Here is a 21,146-nt window from a genome sequence, read left to right on the forward strand (position 1 = left end):
GTGCCTGTAATCCCAGCTACTCAGGAGGTTGAGGCAGGAGAATTGCCTGAACCCAGGACGCGGAGGTTGCGGTGAGCCAAGATCGCGCCATTGCACTCCTGCCTGGGTAACAAGAGTGAAACTCCGTCTAAAAAAAAAAAAAAAAAAAAAAAAAAAAAAAAAAAAAAAAAAAAAAAATCTCTGTTCAATGATAAAATACTTCCCATTTATTATAGAGTCTCTGCTCTATTGGGGGCAAAGCATATTTTCTGAATTTTAAGGTTATATATAGTAAAAGTCAAAGAGTATTGAAAGTTACTCCTGTTATTCACACCATATTCTGCAGGGGTTCTACTACAATTAATGAAATGAGGAGGACCCTCCCAGATGCTATAGAAATATGATTCTATCTGAGGAGCCTCAATGTCCCACAGGGGTGCATTTCATCACTTACTCTGAACAGCACTTAGAGTAGCAGCTGGTGTTAAGGCCCTGTTTATAGGAGGCGAGTGGCTAGCATAATTGGTTGCATCACTTTTATTAGGTTGATCTGCAAATACATTCAGCAAGGAATTGTTCTTGTGTGTGGAAAAGCAGGACAAAGCACTCCCATCAATCTGCTCTGACAGCCCCGAGGTTTCCTGACTTCGCATCTGACCTCGGGCTAATTCTTGCTTCTTGAGTTGATCTTCGAAAAACAGAAACTGCTCGGATTCTAGCTGCTGCTGGCGCATCTGAGCAATCCGCTTCCTTTCTGCCTCTATCAATCTCTGATGCTCCAGTTTTTTGAGAATTTCAGCTTTATATTTGTTCTGAAAAATGTGGCAGCCAGGAGAGGTTAGTTTCCAAGGCAAAAACATTGAACTGGAATTAGATGTTTTCAATCTTCAAGCAGACAGAGAAAAGGCTAGATACTGTTGTATGCCCACAGGGACACTCAGAACAGTGAGAGAAATACATAAGACCAGGGCAAAAAGCCCCTTGATCTGATTAAGATAGAAGTTCTAAATCCACTGATATTTTACCAGAGATGATAGGCCATGACAATCAGGATCCCTCCATTCCCTTATGCTTCTAAATAGTAGAAAATCAAGGTCAAGGTTGTTTGCTCAGTCAGACTGACAAGACCCTATGAAACAAAATATCTCACCCTTACTACGCTTCCAATATAGAGGTCACTAGCCACATGATTATTTGGACTTGATTACAGTGAAACAAAATTAGAATTAATTAACCAACATTTAGTACCTCAGGCACACTAGTCACATTTAAGTACCCAGTAGCCACATGTGGTTAGTGGGTACCATACTGGAAAGTGTCAAACAGAACACTTCCATCATCACAGGGAGTTCTATTTAACAGTGCTGTCCTAGAACTTTTTGCATTTGACTCTAGAACTCATACTCTGCTGGAGATTTATGGATAAGAAGGAATCACTAAAAAATGATTATTAAAATCTGTTCCAACCTTTCTATCACCACTAATCAAGAGTTTTATTAAAAATGAGGAGTCCCAAGCTCTCCAGTCCTAACAAAATATCCAGGCTTATTAGGTCAGATAATATGAAATGTTAATGAGCCTTCCAGGTGATTTGATGTAAACTAGATTTGGGAGCTACCGTAAGATGGCATTAGCCTGGGGGACACAGCTTATAGCTGCACATTCAGGTGCATACAAATCACTCTGGATCTAATTGCAGTTGCAAATCCTGATTCAGCAGGTCTGGGGTGGAGCCTGAGATTCTGCATGTCTAACAAGCTTCCAAATGATGCTAATTCTGGCTGAAGCAAGGGCTCACAGGCATATCTATGCATCTCTCCTAGGCTTAGTGCTGCTATTCTAACTCCACGGAGATTTCTACATGAGATTCTACCGTCGGCTGTGAAGTCACAGGTATCAAAGGCAGAACATGGAACAGCTGCAGAGCCTGTTCCTCCCAGGAAGATCCTGAAGAGGAAGATCATACACATTGCTGACTGTGGAAAAGAGACTTGAACTGGGCTTTCGTCTCCCTTGCTTTCTTAGCCTCCAAGATCATTTCTATCTTTCATATTTCAAGTCATTAATAAGCACACTTGAGGGATACTCAATTTCAACATTCCCTCTACTGCTTCGTTAAAACTCATCACTCAAATCAGCCTGCCAGTCCTGCCTATAGAAAGTCAAAAAGCTTAATGACCATTTTCAGAGCTGATGAGATTGAACTGAAGTGAGAGTCAGTGAAGGTGGTAACCTCCAAAGCAAATAAAACACAAACAAGAAAGCAAAAAAGCACTTATAATAATGCTATGTTGAATGTGAGTATCCTATACGCTGACTGGCCAATTTCTTCTTCCAATGCCTTTCTGCCTCTCAGACATTATCGTCATGTTCATTCTTTATTAATAACAATCCAGAAGCCACCACTTTTGGGTGATACAATTACATTTCGACTGCATGGTTAGCTATTATTCCATCTCACTCAATATTGACTATAACATTTTAAGAATCAAATTCACATTTCTAAGGCCTACATAATTAAACACATCAAAAACCATATACTGCTCTCCCTACCTCCTACTGGCTGTTCATCTGGCAAAGAGCAGCCATCTGGCTCAAGGTTACACTGGCAAATATAATCAAATGTTGATCAAAAAGTTCTACTTAAATCACTGTAGGAAATCTGTTTTTTAACACATTGCTTTATTGGATGTTGTAGGGAAACAGAAATACCACATCGTTGGTGTAACTGCTTAACCTGGATATCAGCATAAATTTTTTATTGGTTTCACGTCACTGCATCTTTAAATTTTAATTTAAATGCACATAACATTTGAAAAACTCATCACATAAAAATAAAATTCAAAAAATACTTGTACATAAAATTGTCATGAAATAAATTTACCAACTGAACTTACTTTGCTTTGCAAATATTCTTGGTATTCTATGTCATATTTCTTTAAAAGGTCGTTTTTCAATTCATCTGTCCTTGGGAATGCAATCTCCTTCAGTTTCTTTTAAAAATATATACATATATTGATTAGTGGGAGTTTTCAATATATTCTTTCAGGTCATCAGGTGAGAAAGAAAAACAGCTGATAGGTGTATTACAAATAAAGTCATGAGTAACCAATGATGGCAGAAAAATAAATCTCTTGATGGGTCCAAAATATAACTTTCCAGCAGGATAGAAACCATTATCCCTTTTGTAAGACCTTTATTGGCTCTACTGATTCGGTAAGCATTTTGTTATAGCCCAAAGCTATGAGACGTAAATAGCTAGAACTTTGTGGCTACCTTTGTAGCACCCCACTTTTAGGCAGTGGTTTTGAGATCAATACATTCTATAGTACATAAATCATGTAGCATCAGAATTAGAAGGGATGTGAGAGAATATGTGGTGGATAGGGATTTCTAGACATGCTAGACTGTAAAAAGAACAGCTGGGGCACTTTTTATAAAAATACAGATTCCCAAGCCTAATCCAGATCTACTGAATTAACACCTCTAGAGAAGGGGTCTGGGATTCTGGATCAGCTTCCTTAGGGATCCTTAATGGCAGCAAAAGCTGGGAATTCTTATGTAGTGTAACTACGTCTTCCTTTTTAGAGGTGAGGAAACAAAGGCCGGGAGAGACTGAAGGTCCTGTGGGCATTATGCAACCGGCTAGTGGCCCATTTAGGACTGGAACTCAAGTCTCCTGACTCTAGCTCTTTCACCAAGTTTCTAATCTCTTAATCTTTATCATTCATTTATTTATTTATTCATCTATCTATTTATTCGATAAGCATAAACAAGAGAAACGTATATGCTTTTGGAGAATTTTTCTTCCACAAAAAAAAAGTAAGCACAACCCTAAATTATAGTACATGAGTCACCTTGGCAGCCTGGCACCTTTGGTTTCCAAACAGAACTCTCTGAGGTTGAATGAACAAAATAATTAAGAGGAAATGCTACACAAAGGCATGAAAATAATTGATTCTTCAGGTAAGTGACTGTAAACTTTAAAAAAGTTGGCTACGTGCAATGGCTTACACCTGTAATCCTAACAATTTGGGAGGTAGAGGAGGATGGATCACTTGGGGTCAGGAGCTCGAGACCAGCCTGGCCAACATAGTGAAATCCCATTTCTACTAAAAATATAAAAATTAGCTGGGCGTCGCAGGCTCCTGTAATCCCAGCTAATGGGAAGTCTGAGGCAGGAGAATCACTTGAACCTGGGAGGCAGAGGTTGCAGTGAGCTGAGATAGCATCACTTCACTCCAGCCTAGATGACAGAGCAAGATTCTGACTCATAAATAAATAAAATGTAGATCATCATTTGACAAAATCTGCATTTTGCTTATGCATCCTCAGGTCTGAAAAGACTCACAGGGAAGCTTTTATTTCATTATGCGGTAAAATGTTATTCAAAAATTATTTAAAATATCATGATATGATTGGCTTTGTATACGTGATTTTATCTTCCATCATATAAGATCAACACAAACTATTAAAGACAAATAAATGGGAAACATTGTAAATGTTTATTTAAAAGAATATGTCCACAGCTAGACATAACCAAAATTACAGATATAGCAATTATTGGTGATAAATAAATCATCAAAAAATTGATGATAAATTACAACACTCTTTCTCCTTGATAGTATTTTATCCCACCACCTCCTGCTTCCCCAGCACACTTGATAATTCTAGTTCTCTAAGACGTAAATAGCTAGAACTTTGTAGCTGCCTTAATAACTAACCCTAATTTTCAAATAATTACTGAGTTCAGCGCTGTATAAAATAATTAAAACCAGCCAAAATGACTGTCTGAAAGAAATCTGAAGAAATATACAACATTCTCTTAATCTCTGGGAGGAACTATAAAATAATTCCTCATTCACAGCATAAGATAACATTTTTCTTTCTTTCTGTTCTGCCAGCATCAATTAGACAAACCACACTGGCTCAGTAATGATCATTAAATGTCTAAGAAAAAAATCGAAACATCATTGTTAATGGAATCAATTTTTTGTGCTCAAACTCTCAAGAGAAAGAGAAAGGGGAGGAAGGGGAAGAGTGAATCAATAATGGATACTTATAGAACATTTGATCCCACAGTGGAGAAGCAAACCCACAATACCTTCATAATATCCTGCTTTTCAGGTACTGCACATTGCTGGTAATCTCGATGGTTAGGAAGCTTTTCTACAAACAAGCTAAGAAAAGAGAAAACATGTCCTTAGCATTATATGACAGCAAAAGCTCAATAGTGACTTCTAATATGGGAATGAGCATCCTTTTTCAAAAATGACATGTTTAATAACTTACTCATTTACTTAAGTCTTTCCATCTGCTTTTTCACTAAAGGCTGGCATGAGTATTATTTTGGTATTAAGGGTTAAACTCAACAAACTAAGCACCAAAGTTAATAAGGTTAAGGTCAGGGAATTCTCTAAACAAATCAAGTCACTTTGATCTTTCTCAGGCCCTGCATGCTTAACCCCGTAAGAGCACATCTTACTTTTTTGCACTGCCAGCAACAGAGAGGATCACATAAAAACATCAGAGCATGAAAACAGTCATCATGTAAATCCCTTCTCATTCTTGGAAAAAACTCAAACAACCACTGATGAATCAGCAGTGCCATCGTGTATGTATCAAAAAACTCTTAACAGAAAACCCATAACTAAGAGAAATGACAACCAGAATCCCTAGGAGGTGCTAATTAGGAGTTCATTATTTTTCACCACCTTTTAGGGAACAAGATAGCAGCAGTGAAAGGAAATTCCTACAGCAAATCAGGTGCATCACTTCCAGGTAAAATGAAGAAACTGCTACCACAAGGGCAGGGAATTCTCTTTTTTATGCGCCAAAGTATCCTCAGCCTGAAGAATGGCATCCAGCTCATAAGTGCTCAATAAATATTTGCAAAATGAATAACCCTTCCTTGATAAATCATAATGATCTGAAAATGCTATTTCTGATCAGCTAATATGTTATATCTTATACTTACTGATTCTGTAAATCAATTCATGCACACATATACTCATCATTTTATCTCACCTGATGACAAGGCTATAGGATACACAGAAATGTTAGCATAATTCCCATTTTTAAGTGAGAAAATTAAGGCTTAAAGAGGCTTTAAAAGTTGTTAGCTACCTAAGACTTTATAAATAGAATAAATTCAAAGATATTTGGAGCTGAGGGGACCTCAGAGATTTTCTCCCATAAATCTTTCATTTGTAGATAAGGAACTAAGGCTCAGGAAGAATAAATGAATTATAAATTATCATACCACTAATAACAAAAGAGCATTCAAGTATTTTGATTACACAGTAATTCTGAGATATAGGGACCTTTTCTCTTTCACCAGGCCTACAATTCCATAGTAACATATGCAAAATCAGAGCAGAAGGTAAAAAAATATTATTAATTGTAACTTATTCAGAAACAAAAATTATTAGAGAAGTTTGGCTATCAATGGTGGAGAATAACCTCTAATTTCATATTTATTACTTAACTTTCTAAAAAGAAGTGATTTTCTCAGGTAGGGTGAAGGTTGCCAACCATTCTCTAAATTTTCAAGTTGAGTAACTTGAATAAAATGCAGATCTCAATTTGTATGTCATGTAAACTGCCTTTAATTTTGCCCTTGGTAGAATCATGGAATGCAATTTTTAAAATATTGTATCTTTTCAACTTCTTAAATGTTCTCAGGCTAGGCCCCTGACTAAGCTAGTGAAATTATACGTGAAATAAGCCAGGCACAGAAACACAAATACTGCATAATCACACTTAATAATGTGGAAGGAATCTAAAATAGTTGAATTCATAGAAGCAGAGAGTGGCTATTAGGGTTCCAGTGGGTAAGGATAGGGGATGAGATGCTGGTCAAAGGACATACAATTTCAGTGAGACAGGAGGAATAAGTTCAGGAGGTCCAGTGTATATGATGACTATAGTTAATAACAATGTACTGCATAATTATGCAGTTTGGCCTGGCACAGTAGCTCACGCCTATAATCCCAGGACTTTGTGAGGCCAAAGAAGGAGGATCCATTACATTCAGGAGTTGGAGATCAGCCTGGGCAACATAGTAAGATGCCATCTCTACAAAAATAAAAAATTAGCTGAGCATGGTGACACATGCCTATAGTCCCAGCTACTCGGGAAGCTGAGGTGGGAGGATCATTTGAACCTGGGAGGTCAGGGCTGCAATGAGCTATGATTGTGCAACAGAGTGGGAACCTATCTCAAAAAAAGGTCTGTGAGGTAATAAATATGTTAATTGGCTTGATTTAGTCATTCTACAATATATGCATACATGTATCAAAACATGTTGCATACCATAAATATATATAATTTTCATTTGTCAATTTAAGTAAAATTAATAAATAACAAATAAGCTAGCAAAAGTAATCAATGTGTGACTTTCAATTAAAATAAAAAATAGAGGGTTCAGCTTAGATTATACAATTATTGATAACAGGACAGCCTTTCAACCAGTACGTTATTAAATTAGTAAGGAAAATCCAAATCTCGTTTCCGTTAACTCTTCAACTAGGATATGTCACTAACTAATATCTAATAAGAAATATGATATTTTGACATGGCTGTCTTGATGTAGCCACTTTTAATCAACATTTTGAAAGCTTTTTTGTACATGGTGTTCTTACACAGCCAAATAAAATGTTTTTTTAAAAAGAAATAATAAATGCTATGTGAAACTGACCATGGCACCCTATCCCTGCACCTGGATCAGATCTTTCCTGTATCTCCCAACTTGCCCCCTAGGTACACCAAATCAACCTTTTAAAATGTTGATGGCATGTTCCAGGTGTTGTAAATGGAGCTACACTATAGTTCTTGCTCTCATAAAGCTTCAATTTCTGTCAGGGAAAATGGCATGAAAAAAGAAATTTTATTTATGAAGAGTGAAACATGTATTAAATAGATTACTGTACTGGCCTTGGAGAGAAAATCTAATAAACTTGAGCCTCATGCCCTCCCTGACCCTAAGCCTCAGAGATGATGTTGGGATGCCCGTGAGTACATTACTTGGTAATTTAAAAACCAGAACATGTAATGCTCCTAGAGACTGTGCAATTGGTCTAAATATGAAAACATGACTGATAAACTGCCACATCAAAGTATGTAAATATTTTTTCCAATTTTCTTACTTCAGAGGCCTTTAAAACACTTACGTTATAAATTTATTATAAAGAACAAAGGCATTTTCCAAATTTCCTTCTTCCAAATACACAGATGCCATCCTCTCCATCTCTACTCCAGACCTAAAGTAGCGTCGTGGAGTGATGTCTTCACTGATGGTGATATTACAACCAAGCTTGCTTAGGGCACGGACTCGCTCTTCTGGGCTCAGGGAAACATCCGTATGGTCAGGCATAGCAGCTAACTTTCTCTGCAAAGCAAAATTTAAATCTCTGATTAATCGTTAATTATAGTAAGAAAAGGATATGACTATTATTATGGATGTATTTTCTTTATGAGGAACCTAATACCATTAACTAAGGAAATCTTTTCATAAGAGTTAATGATATGATCAAAGTAAAGTATCTTTGCTTAAACACATGGTCTGTACAACAAAAAGACAAACATCCAGGGTAAATACACAATGCTACTGGAGTGTGATCCCACCTTAGGTTTCAGGGTACAATTATGTGGAAGTTCCAGGGTATGCAAATGTTTCAGGTCATTTTAGGTAAAATACCATTGCTCTTCATATCCCTGTGCATGTTTCTATCTGGGATCATGTGAAGCAGGTCATGAAATAAATTCCTGCCCTGGTAGGGTTTATGTCAGGGTCTCCAAGGAGGTAACTTGGATTCAAGTTACTATAAAGATTCAGTTATATTCCAGAATAAGTGTTGTTTAGTAAGAAGTTTTTAGGGCCTCACTGCATCTTCATTAAGTGAGAAAAAAAAAAAAAAAAAAAAAAAAAAAACACCACAAATAAATCTTGGAGAAGCCTTTTCAAGCATAAGAATCCCCCTCCTTTTTTTTTTTTTTAAGACACAGTTTTGCTCTTGTTGCCCAGGCTAGAGTGCAATGGTGCAATCTTGGCTCACCATAACCTCTGCCTCCTGGGTTCAAGTGATTCTCCTGCCTCAGCCTCCCAAGTAGCTGAGATTACAGGCATGTGACACCATGCCTGGCTAATTTTGTATCTTTAATAGAGATGGAGTTTCTCCATGTTGGTCAGGCTAGTCTCGAACTCCCAACCTCAGGTGATTCACCCACCTTGGCCTCCCAAAGTGCTGAGATTGCCGGTGTGAGCCACATGCCCAGCCACCCCTCCCATTTTTTTTAAAGATGAAAAGACTCTCAGACTTCCACATAATAGAAATTACACTGTTAAATTAGTCCTTGACTAAGAAAATAATGATATGTTACTAAGAAATGTCAGTGATAGTAATTTGAATTTTATTAATAAAAACAGCATCTATACACATTTGGCAAAGCATAGAACATATATAATTCAGGATACTTGTTCAATAAAAAGCACTTTAGAAAGGAAATTTTCTCTGTTAAGCGCCAGATAGCCAGTACCTTAGGCTTTGCCAGCCATATGGTTTCCATTGCAACTTGAATTCAGCTCTCAGCATGAAAGCCACCATAAATAATATGGAAAAAAAATGACTCTAGCTGTGTCTCCCAAATTTTTATTTATAAAAACAAGCAGGTGGTTTGGCCGTTAGATGATAGTTTGCTGACCCCTGCTTTAGATCAGCATGTTTCAAAGCATGGTCCATGGACTGGCAGCATTAGCATCAACTGGGAGTTTCTTAAAAATGCCAATTCCAATAGGTCTCTCCTCAGACCTATTGATCTGGATCTCTGGAGTTAGGCTGGAGAATCAATGTTTTAATCCATCTTTCCAGAGGTACTTAGGCATGCACTGCTTGAGAAGCACAGCTTTAGATCAACCACTTCTACCATTGCTGAATGCTTCCAGAATAGAGTTAGCCTAGAGCAAATTTAGCTTCTCAAGGTCTTGGTTAGTTAAGGGTAGGCTGCAAGTCTGACTACTGTGTGGGTGGAGCACCTAATTCAGGTCTATAGAAAGCTACAAAAGAGTCAAGGTAGGCATACGTTTAGTCTGGCCATGGATTACTGAGCCAACCTTCAGGGGCAAAGTATAGTGAATTAGATATCTGGAGTTCTTCCAGTGCCATCTGGCCTACTTTGCTGGTATTTTTATAGCCAATAGAACTCCAGAGGTCTGAAATGATTCTTGCTCCTAAAGGTTTAATATGTAACCAGAGAGCCATAAATTTGTTTCTCAAGGCTCCATTAAGTAAGAAGCATGCCATGTCCCTTGTACGTTTTATTATGTGGCTTCCCCACTTCAGAGACAGAAATTGGAGTTTCTGAACTTTGAGCCTCAGGCTTCAGTATATAGTCTTTTCCAACTGAGATGTCTCAAAACCTACAGCAATCCATCCACTTTTCCCTAACCACACTCATCTGTAGAACTCAGCAGCACCAAATGAAAATATTGTTATTTGACCACAGATAATTGCTTCGATGACATCAGAAAATGACTAGAAAAAATATCTATGAAAATCAGAACGTTTTCTAAAGGGGGTTCCATCCTCTCACATGCATAAAAGTAATGTGTTCATATTTTACTACTATATAGTCCACACCGAGTTATCATTATTTCTGTACAAGTATGTCCAATCCCTTATGAACTCCTTGGGGATTTAAAAAGGATCATTTTCCATTTATCTCTGTTTCCTAGAATGTAGCATATTCCCTGCGACATAGGTGATCATTAATGAGTACATCAAATAAAAGAGAGGAGTGAGAAAGAGAAAAAAGGAAGCAATAAGAGACTGTAATTAGGTTTTTTCCTGAAAATTAAAATTAGATTGATTTTCCTTTTTTGCATGGTCCTATCTTTCCCAAATTTAAAATTGATTTCAAAGATAAGCTGGAAAATAACCTAAAGTCTTCATCAATCTATAATATTTCATTTGCATGCAAGCTTCTTGGATGAAAACACAAATTTTCCATATAAAAAGCCTTTGTGTTCAATTTTACAGTGACATACACAATAAAATTTTAATTATTGTTATATAATATTCTAGAAAAACACAGAAGACATCTCATAAGGATGACTCTTTGCTCTGCAGAGGTGGAAACGCGTTAGCCTTTATCAACCATAGTGGAACAACAACATGGGGACAGAAAGTGAAAACGTTTCTGCAATTGTCCACTTTCCAAACATACTCTGAAAACAACTAAGCTCTGTGAACGACTCTCTTGGTCAAGAAAAAACATGAGGTCACAATCTATTTCAGTACAAGAACCAGGACCTCTATTTCCTTATGTCCTGGTGCTCAGTTTTGTGCATATAGGGTATTTAGTATACTGCAGCTCATAGGCCGACTCCTACAAGGTCGCCATGAGTGGTTGGGGAGGGTCATCAGGAGGAGGAAAATGGGAATGACAGTTTCTATTTGTCGTACCATCATGATAGGATAGAAGCAACAAAAATATTGTTTCCAATTGTCACTGGGCACAAAGTATGAAATCAGGGCCATGGAGATTATATAATGTGTTTATATTCACACTCACAGACTGATCTAGGACACAGGATAAGCCCATGTGATCTAGCTAGAGAAAGTGTGCACAGTGCTGGGCAGTGAGGGGAAAAGTGAGAAGCATAAGAGCTTCAAGTACAAAGACATTTACACAAGGCTCCAAAGCAATACCTAGGTGTTATGTATGTTTTTCTCAGTTGTCACCATACGAAGTGAGTCTCCAATTTTTATCTATAAAGAAGCTGAGGCACTAAGAACTTTAAGTAGCTCCTTGGATATCAACTCTGAAATTCTTCTCTCCAGGGTTTTGCCAAAGGACTACACTCCTGGAATCTATCCAGATAAACTAAAATTTTAGACTTTTGTGGGAAATAAAATTTATTTTTAAGTCTTGCAAAGATAGCTTTATTAGTCACTTCCTCAAAGGAGACAACCACACAGATGGATGAAAAACTACAAGTGCTAAACTTCTTAAAGTAATTGTGACTCATTTCACATTTGTATGTTTCTGTTCTTCTTTTTGGGCTTTTCAACCAAATGTTAAATATCAGCTGGTGTGACCTACCAGAGAATTCACAGTAAAAGGCTGATCCATGTTGTCTTAAATGTAAAAGGAGGATGTTCACTGTTTCTTCTCAATCACTTCATCTGTTTCAAAAACAAGAAGCAGAGCTAAAGTTATTTTTTGAGGCCCAAGTTTGAAATCCCAAACCCCAGGGTTAGCTCTGCCTCAGAAAAACATGAACAAATTGAAATAACTTATATAACCTGAGTGTTTAGGGAGACTGTTGGAAATATCTTCTTGAAAATACAAAACTACAGGTGGTTATGGTTTCTTGAAGCTGACCTTTAAAAGTGAAGGTGTGAAAATAATACACATTTGACTGGCACCCAGTATGAATCTGCTTGGGGCTACCTTACTCAGAACTCTATGCAGGGTTATAAAGTAGGTTCACTTTCTTCAAAGGAAGAAAGAAGATCATATTGGTTAGGAGCACGGACTAGCTCTAAACCTAGAGCCAGTCTGGATTTAAACTCAACCTTAGAACTATGACAGGCAGAATTCTAAGATAGCTCTGTGATTCCTGCCCCTTGATATCTGTAGGTTTATGTAATCCTCTCCACTTGAGTGTGGTTAAGACCTGTAATTGTCTTCTAACCAATAGAAGACAGCAAAGGTCATAGAATATTATTCCTGTGATTATGTTGAAACATATGGCAAACATGAAAATATATTATAGTTTTATGAATCCCCCTAATGGTTGATGTTAAGTTAATCAAAAGAAAAATTATCCTGAGTGGTCTGGATCTAATCAGGTAAGACCTTTAAAAGAAGTAGATTCTCTCCTGCTGGCCTTAAAGACTCAGCCACCCCAACTTCCAAAGCTGCAAGGATATTAATTCTGCTAATGACCACACAAGCTTGGAAGATGACTCCAAGCCTCTGACAAGACCCTAGCCCATGTCAACAACTCAGTTGCTGCCTTGTGAGACCATGAGCAGGGGACCGAGATAAGCTGTGCCTAGACTCCTGACCCAAAAAGCAGTAAGATAATAAATGTATATTTAAGCTATTAATTTCATAAAAATTTGAAAAGCAGCAATAGAAAACAAATATGCTTAGCTGTGTGACTGCAGGGAAGTTATGTAGCCTTTCTGTGCATCTACAAAATGGGAGAAACAGCAGCTCCTTTGTCATGTGGTTGTGCTTGGATTAAATGAGTTAGCACATAAAGTCCTTAAAATATCAATAGACCCTAGCATATAGTCAATATTTTATCATTGTTGGCTATTAGTAGGATCTTTATTTTGTAGTTAGACAACTGAGGTTCAAAGAAGTCAAGTGAATGTACCCAAGTTCAAATATTAATTCAATAAATATTAGTAATTCCCTTCCATTTTATGCTAGTGTAGGTCAAGCTCTGCATCGCCACTTTCCATTTCTAAATTTATTTTGTCTTTATACCCCACCCATCACTTAGATGGCTTTGGATGTGGATCTTCTCCTCAGTTCCTCATTTAGGAAACAAGGGGTTAAGATAGATTCTTTTCAGTTATAACAATCAGTGATTCTAGAAATCTCAGAAGTAGATCAATCAACACCTCCAGTGCTATTTTCTGGCCTAAATCCACGGTGTGTGAAGGAACCCTTCAAGAAAAATTACTCTTGTATCCCAGTCTTTCCCCTCCACTGTCTCCAGTAATCCCTGGGGTAAACATTGAGCTCTACACCTGCAGGTTACAAAAATGCCCAAGAAAGAAAAGACATGCTCCATCACAGTGTAGTTTAGAAGCCGAGTTAATAATTCTGGCACCACTGAATGTAGGCAATCTCAACTGAGGAATTAACACTTCTCAGTGAGAAAAAATAATCCCAGGAAAAAAGACATTAAAAGAGTTAAAAAGACAGAGCAAAGGCTTATGGGGAATGTGACGCAGGGGAAAGAGAGGAAAAAGGAAACACTAGTAAGTCATTTATTAGGGCCTTATAAACGAGTAGAATTGGCCGGGCTTGGTGGCTCATGCCTGTAATCCCAGCACTTTGGGAGGCCGAGGAGGGCAGATCACCTGAGGTAAGGAGTTCAAGACCAGCCTAGCCAACATGGCAAAACGCTGTCTCTGCTGAAAATAGAAAAATTAGCAGGGTGTGGTAGTGCATGTCTGTAATCCCAGCTACTACGGAGGATGAGGCAGGAGAATCATTTGAACTCAGAAGGTGGAGGCTGCAGAGAGCTGAGATCATGCCACTGCATTCCAGCCTGGGCAACAGAGTGAGACTCCATCTCAGAAAAAAAAAAAAAAAAAGATCTGCCCTCCTCGGCCTCCCAAAGTGCTGGGATTACAGGCATGAGCCACCAAGCCCGGCCAATTCTACTCTTTTACAAGGCCCTAATAAATGACTTATTAGTGTTTCCTTTTTCCTCGCCTTCCCCTGCTTCACATTCCCCATAAGCCTTTGCTCTGTCTTTTTAACTCTTTTGATGATTGCTCATACCCTTAAAGAGAGAACATAGCATTTAAAAAGTTATAAACATTAGGTAGTGGTTTTTAAATTTTACTGCATCTAAAATCACATAAACCTGAGATCTGTTTAAAATGCAGTCTCCTAAGAACCACCCTAAGGATTCTGAATCCATAGGTTCTAAGTCTACAAGTAGGTATTGTCAGATACGGCCCAGGTGATTCCATATACATGAGGTTGCCAAACAATACTTTGAGAGACACTGCATTTCAGAATGAATTAAGTAGGATTCTTAGCTGCAGGCAAAGGTCTGACTCTTGAATTCATGGAAGGATAATGAAAAAAAAAAACACAAATTTCTAGGCAGGCCAGAGAAATCAGGTTCAGAAGCTACACATCCAAGAACACTGCCCCAAACCACACAGCGGCACTGGCCTGGTGGAAACACCCCTGCTGTCTCTATTACCTGATGAGCAGGGAATTCTACAGCTTCTTCTACCAACACCAGCAATCCCAGCAACCAGCTGCTGCCCTGGGAACGATGTACAGCCGCCATGTACTTCTATATGTCCCTAGTTTCTATTTCAAAGCATGAGATGCAGGTGTCTAACTGGCAGAGTTTGGGTCACATACCTGCAGCCAAGCTGCAAAGATGGCCAAAGATGTAAGTATCTAGCACTTCAGCCTCCTGCAGGTGGCAGTGGGATATGCCAAGAGAGGAAAGGTGGATCCAGGGCTGAGTGACCAAAAAACAATGGTTAAGTGTGAGTAGAAACAATGAAACGAACATCTCTGTAATAAAATTCTATCTGGACGAAATGTTTAAACATATCTTAAACATCAGAATTTATTAAACTACTACAGATTAAAAACAATTCGCTATTCACTCCCACATATGAACATACTAATAATTCAGAAATAAAAGCTAACTCCTTTTAAATCTAAGATGAAAGAAGTTCACAGACTGGTCAGTCAACTTATTTTCTGAACCATTTATTACCTGATGGTCCTGTCCTAACTCCCTTGTTTTTTAGCCCCTAGTCCTGGGACTTATAGTTGCATTATAAACAATTGCCTACATCAACATAAACAGGTACGTTTTCTAGATCAGTGGCTCTCAAAATGTGGCCCAGGTTCCCCACAATCCTATCAGGGAGTCTGTGAGGTCAATATTACTTTCACAATATTACTAAAATATTATTTGATTTTTAAAATATCAGTCTTTCACAATTGTATAGTGGGGATTTTCAGAGGATACAAGAGTTAATGGAATGCTTACTTGTATACTCTTATAAAAGTCTGTTTTGATTTTTAGTACAGGAAATACAAATAGATATACCTCATTTAAACAAAGCTTTTTAGTGTCCTTAGTAATGAAGAGTATAAAGGGGTTCTAAGATCAATAAAGTTTGAAAACCATGGCTGTAGATCAACAATGCAAACAAAATAAAACAAAAAATCACTGTGTCACCTCAATCTAATCAGAAATAAAGTGGGCCAGAAGAATCTAAAACAGGAAAAAATTAATGGCAAGTATCACTTTCCATTTGTGCTACTGTGGCCTTATAAAAATAATTAGAAATTTTGAACTGAGTGTACAATAAGAGGTACTTTACCTCATAGCACTTGAAATCCATTGATGCTAACGAATGGGAAGTATTCAATATCATCCAAGAATAAAACAAATTCCCCTGCCGAAGTGGAGGTCCAAAGTGCTATAAGGCACGTGGCGCAAACAGCCTTTGGAGTCAGACAAGCCTGGGTGTGAGTCTAGGCTCTATCATTTGCTTGCTAAATATCCTTTACTGAGCCCCCTCCAAGGCTCGCTTTCCTCATTCGCCAAGGGGCTTGTCACAGCCCCACTTCTCTGCTTTTAGAGTGGCTTAAAACTAATAGAAAACATTTATCAGAAATGCCTGCTTTAATCTCAGCCTACTCTTAACCTCTACCTCACATTCTTGTGGCTTGATAACATCTGAACTCCAGCCTTGTGATCTATTTAACCTGTAAGGCACCTCTTGAGAGTTCTTGCTTCAGAACTCTTGCCTTCTTGCTTTTATTGCTAGCCCCTTTTCCTGACCATAATCTCCAGAGACATCATCATTTTTCTCTTTAAACTGACCTTTTATAGAGGAGTAGAAGAGAGTCTGCTTTCTGTTAATCCTGACTCACAAGGGTGTGGGGAATCACAGTGTCAGAACCACACATATTCACAATGAACACAGAGGCCAACCCTCCTCCCAGTGATTCAGCTAACAAGTGGCTCCAGGAACCAACTGAGCAGTCAACTGTGCCCAGAGGGGATGTGGCAAAAATGTGGTCTCATCTGTGAGTGTCCTGGGAAGAGGTAAGTACCCTCTCCAAATTGATATTTCACAGCTCTTAGTTTATAACAATTTACTCTCCATGTAACCATAGCAAAATCCTCTTGGTTTTTATGTCCCTGCAATGTCTCCAAGTTTGAAGCCCCTCAAGAAAATGTGGAAGAGTCTCAACAATTCTGGCCTTTAAAACCAGCAGCAAATAATGCAAGAATGAGCAGAGGAAAATATCTGACCTATTTTGTGACTTTTTCAGCCTAAATTTCCTTTTCTTTTCTTTCTTTCTTTTTCTTAAAATACTGTGTGTGTGTGTGTGTATCTGTGTGTGGCAGGGAGGGGTGATGGCAAAGTTCAGAATCCTGACCCATTTTCACCCACAAAGCAATATTTTCCAGAATTCAGAAATGAGGCGACTACCAGGCAATGAACAGTCTCCTTAGAGACTCAGCATACAGTAAACAGCCAGGGAGACCATCACCCAAATGTGCCATTTTCTCCCAGGCACTTCTTTTAACTTGAGTGCCCTAATGACCTGGATAATTAGGTGTGGCCCACTGGCAGTTAAGAAAGGACAGAGCACCTTATATCACCTCCTGGAGTCTCATTTCTAATTGGCCAAATCAATAGCCACTGGGTTAGTGGTCATGTTTTCCAGGAAGAACATGGTGCAATTTACTCAGCTGGAGATAGAGAAAGAAAATTATTGTAACACAGCCTGTAGGCTGCATTGACATAATCTGATTTAGATAAAGGGAGGTAAAGGATCATTCCCATGTCTTAAATGACAGAGATACAAAGAAGGATCTCCTGAATCACACTCTTATAGATTGGGTCCTACTTCAGGAAAAGTAAATACATCTAGGCCTATCTTTCATGTCCCCTTTTGAAAGATTTAAAAAATTCATACATCAAAAGCAAAGATCACATTGATTTTTTTTACCCTTATCTTCTGTAGTATCTGCAATCAGAAATATGCTGAGACCCAGGTGATATATTATCTGTGCTAAAATACTGATAAGATAAAAATGAAATGATCATAATATTAGAAATAGCTTTTATGAGATATTTTTCCCTATATTGTAAGTATTATATGATCATTTACTAGGTGCCAGGTGCTTGACTGTTACTTCTAGGGGTATATTGCACGTTAAATATACCAGTCACAATAGAATGGTTCGTATTAGATCAATAAGCAAGAATGCAGTTGCTACAGGAAAGATGATAAACCACTCCTGATGCATGTGTTAAGTTACTTTGGGGTAGATACAGACTACTCTAAGTATAACCAAGTCACACACTGGACGGTAAAATAATTATTTTGCATAGTGTAGTACAAACTTTTTATCCAGCCACCAAGATGAAGTGGTTCAGTGCCCTTAGCCTGAAGGTTTGGGGGCCATTTACAACTTGAGGAAGATCATTTTTGTCACTAGTTGGAAGTGCTACAGCAGCTTTTTAAACCTTTTTGTGCACCTTATCTTCATCCATTGAATAGGGACAATAACTTTCCAGAACTCAATTAAAGCTTAAGTGAGGTAATATATTAAAGTTCCGTTAGAGTTCCCAGCTTGCAGGAAGAAACTCAAAGAAAATCAGTTCTTTCTCATAGCAGATGTTGGAGAGGTGAGCTTAATGGCCTCTCCTAAAAGTTGACAGATGTCAGATGGTTAGTTGATGTGTAACTACTTGCTTCTTTACAATGAGCTTTTGACAGACAGTTTTCTATCCCCTAGCCACCACTACTTCTTCCTCACCAGCAGGGCCCAGTCCCACCAGAGATATTCACTTTCTCAGTCTCCCTTGCAGCCAGGGCTTGGCTGGTTGGCAAGTGACCAAATATTGGAAAATGAGAACGAGGGGAAATCTTTTGGGAGGATTCTGGGAGAGATTTTCATCTATAATACAAAGAGACATCCTAGGGAATATGTGCCTTTTCGCCAGCTGAACATGTGATTTCACATAAGTCTCAAAAGGCAGCAGCCATTTTGCAACCTAGAAGGGTCAAGCCCAAGGACAGCCAGTGGCTGAAGGATGGCAGAGCCCAAGGGGGAATGAGCCTGTCTCCTTGCTCACATGGCTGAGCTGCTGATCTTCCCTGTAACTGTTCTCTTCTGAGTTGTTATTATACATGATTTTAAATGTCATTACATAAGGCATTCTTAGTATTCTGTAATATGCTCCCTAATTAGTATAGGATTCCACTTGAAATACAAGAAAATCTTTAGCTATATAAATCCCATGACAAAAGAAGTGATTCTGAGTAGCTAAAATAGTAAATGGTAAATAATAACAATAAAATGTTTGAGATTTAAATATTTTTGAAGGAAATAGTTCTAAGATATATTATTTACTCCTTAACTTAAAATAGAAACATTAACCCTTTCTTGATAATTCAACATTTTATTTCAACTTGAATGCCCTAGTGACCTGAATAAGTAGGTGTGGTTCACTGGCAGTAACAATGCTTCCTGCCAATAACTATACTTCTTTCCATTTCTAATTTGCTGTTTAATCTGTCATTCATTTAGAAAAAAAATCAATTAAAAGATAACTTATTCACTAAATTTCTTTGGTCTTTTTCCTTCTTTAATCTATTTTCTCTCACTAATAAAATTATCTAAGATTATTTATAGAATTAAAGTGTAGACTGGGATGGATCAGGAGAGATCTGTGAGGGAACTACCTTTTGATTACAGTGAATGTTCTACATGATTTCTAATTTTGCTGCTCAAAAAGCCTTTTTTCTTACTTGCTTTTTTCTAGATTGTCTTCTAGGTAAGAGGGAGCTGAATTCTGGGCAGGTAACGTACTATTTCACCTTTAATAGAGAAAGATAGCCAAAAAAAAAAAAAAGTATATAATAATAATAGGTACCATTAACAGAATGCTTTCCTTCCCTGAGTAACTGGATACATAAGCACATATGATCTCAGTTAGCCTTTTCCAATAGGAGGCAGTTGAGCCTTGGGATTAGACATGCAGTCTTCAGGGTTAGAACACCTGAATTCAAATTCTGGCTCCAGGAACTGCTAACTGCAGAACTGCAGCTTCCCAAACTGCAAAGGAGGTTGATAATAGTATCTAATGAATAGGGGTACTGAGAAGGTGAAGTAAGACAATGCTTGTAAAACATATAGCACAACACTCAACAAATGATTACTACCATTATTTCCATTTACAGATAAGAAAACAAAAGCCTAGAAGAGATAAGTAACTTAAACAAATGACAGAGCAGAGACTCTAGGTGCCCAGGAGTCCAGAGCTCATCCTCTCAGTCAGACAGCAACACTGGCACGTGACCTCTCATAGTAATCAGCAAAATCCAAGTGAAGGTCACATCCTTGGGCCTTGGACAAGAATGACAAAATTTACTGTGGAAATGAAGATTTCAGTTCAGCATTACAAATATCTGATTCATAATCTCCTCTCTGCCAAAGAAATAAAAGGGCATTCATTCCCTTCACTTTTTTTTGGAATGTGATTTAACACGTCCCAATGGAGGCTGTATTCATGTTTGGTTTTGCACTGGACAATCTCCTCAGTGCATTTTTTTTCTACTCTTGTTGCCCAGGCTGAAGTGCAATTGCGCAGTCTCGGCTCACTGCAACCCTTGCTTCCCAGGTTCAAGCGATTCTCCTGCTTCAGCTTCCCGAGTAGCTGGAATTACAGGCAGGAGCCACCACACCTGGCTAATTTTGCATTTTTAGTAGAGACGGGGTTTCACCATGTTGGTCAGGCTGGTCTCGAACTCCTGGCCTCAGGTGATCTCCCCACCTCGGCCTCCCAAAGTGCTGGGATTACAGGTGTGAGCCACTGTGGCCGGCCCCCTTCACTTTTTTCATTGGCAGAATGATTTAGTGTCTGTGGACTGACCACCTCGTTTATATAGTTAAGAAATTCAAATCCATAATTATTCTATCAAGACACAGTTCAATTCAAAATATTTGCTGGTTTTTAATACAAATTCTAAATTTTGTTGTATATGAAAGGCATTTCATATGCTCATCAATGTACTAATTTTGGAATCTTTAAATTCATGTGAACTTGCTAATTGTGCTCTCCTGTTAAAATGCTATAAATTCCTAGAAATAATGCATTTCTAAAGATAAGCTACCCAAAAGGCACTAAACTTTAATGTACGTTTTAATACACTTCCTTTTTTATTGCAATTTGCTTTTAACAAAATACTATTCCAAAGATAGTTGGTTCAATGAAGTATAATGAGTCACAAATAAAATGTTTTAAATAGCATCATTTTCCTGCCTGCCAGTTGCCTGAAAGCTCAGAAATGGAGTTAGTCCATGGGCATTATTAATCAATTTTATTTAATTTTCTTAAGGTCAGTAG

General features: G+C 38.0%; 1 protein-coding gene across 3 annotated transcripts in view; it reads right to left on the bottom strand.

Annotated features, from left to right (window-relative positions):
• Positions 1–21,146, bottom strand: part of STAMBPL1 (STAM binding protein like 1) — a 43,594-nt gene that overhangs the window by 9,829 nt on the left and 12,619 nt on the right. The window contains exons 1-6 of one of the 3 annotated variants that reach the window (XM_032245593.1): positions 19,674–19,782; positions 12,082–12,164; positions 8,151–8,368; positions 5,084–5,159; positions 2,877–2,972; positions 434–791 (exon numbers count right to left, since the gene is read on the bottom strand). In XM_032245593.1, the coding sequence (XP_032101484.1) occupies positions 434–791; positions 2,877–2,972; positions 5,084–5,159; positions 8,151–8,368; positions 12,082–12,111 (778 nt within the window). In that variant the 5' untranslated portion in view covers positions 12,112–12,164; positions 19,674–19,782. Of the gene's footprint in view, positions 1–433; positions 792–2,876; positions 2,973–5,083; positions 5,160–8,150; positions 8,369–12,081; positions 12,165–19,673; positions 19,783–21,146 lie in introns of those variants that run through there. The other 2 variants (XM_032245592.1, XM_032245594.1) reach the window with 2 other exon arrangements.

This window comes from Sapajus apella, unplaced genomic scaffold (assembly GCF_009761245.1).
Source record: "Sapajus apella isolate SASKATOON/1434 unplaced genomic scaffold, GSC_monkey_1.0 scaffold58, whole genome shotgun sequence".
Classification (NCBI taxonomy): Eukaryota; Metazoa; Chordata; class Mammalia; order Primates; family Cebidae; genus Sapajus; species Sapajus apella.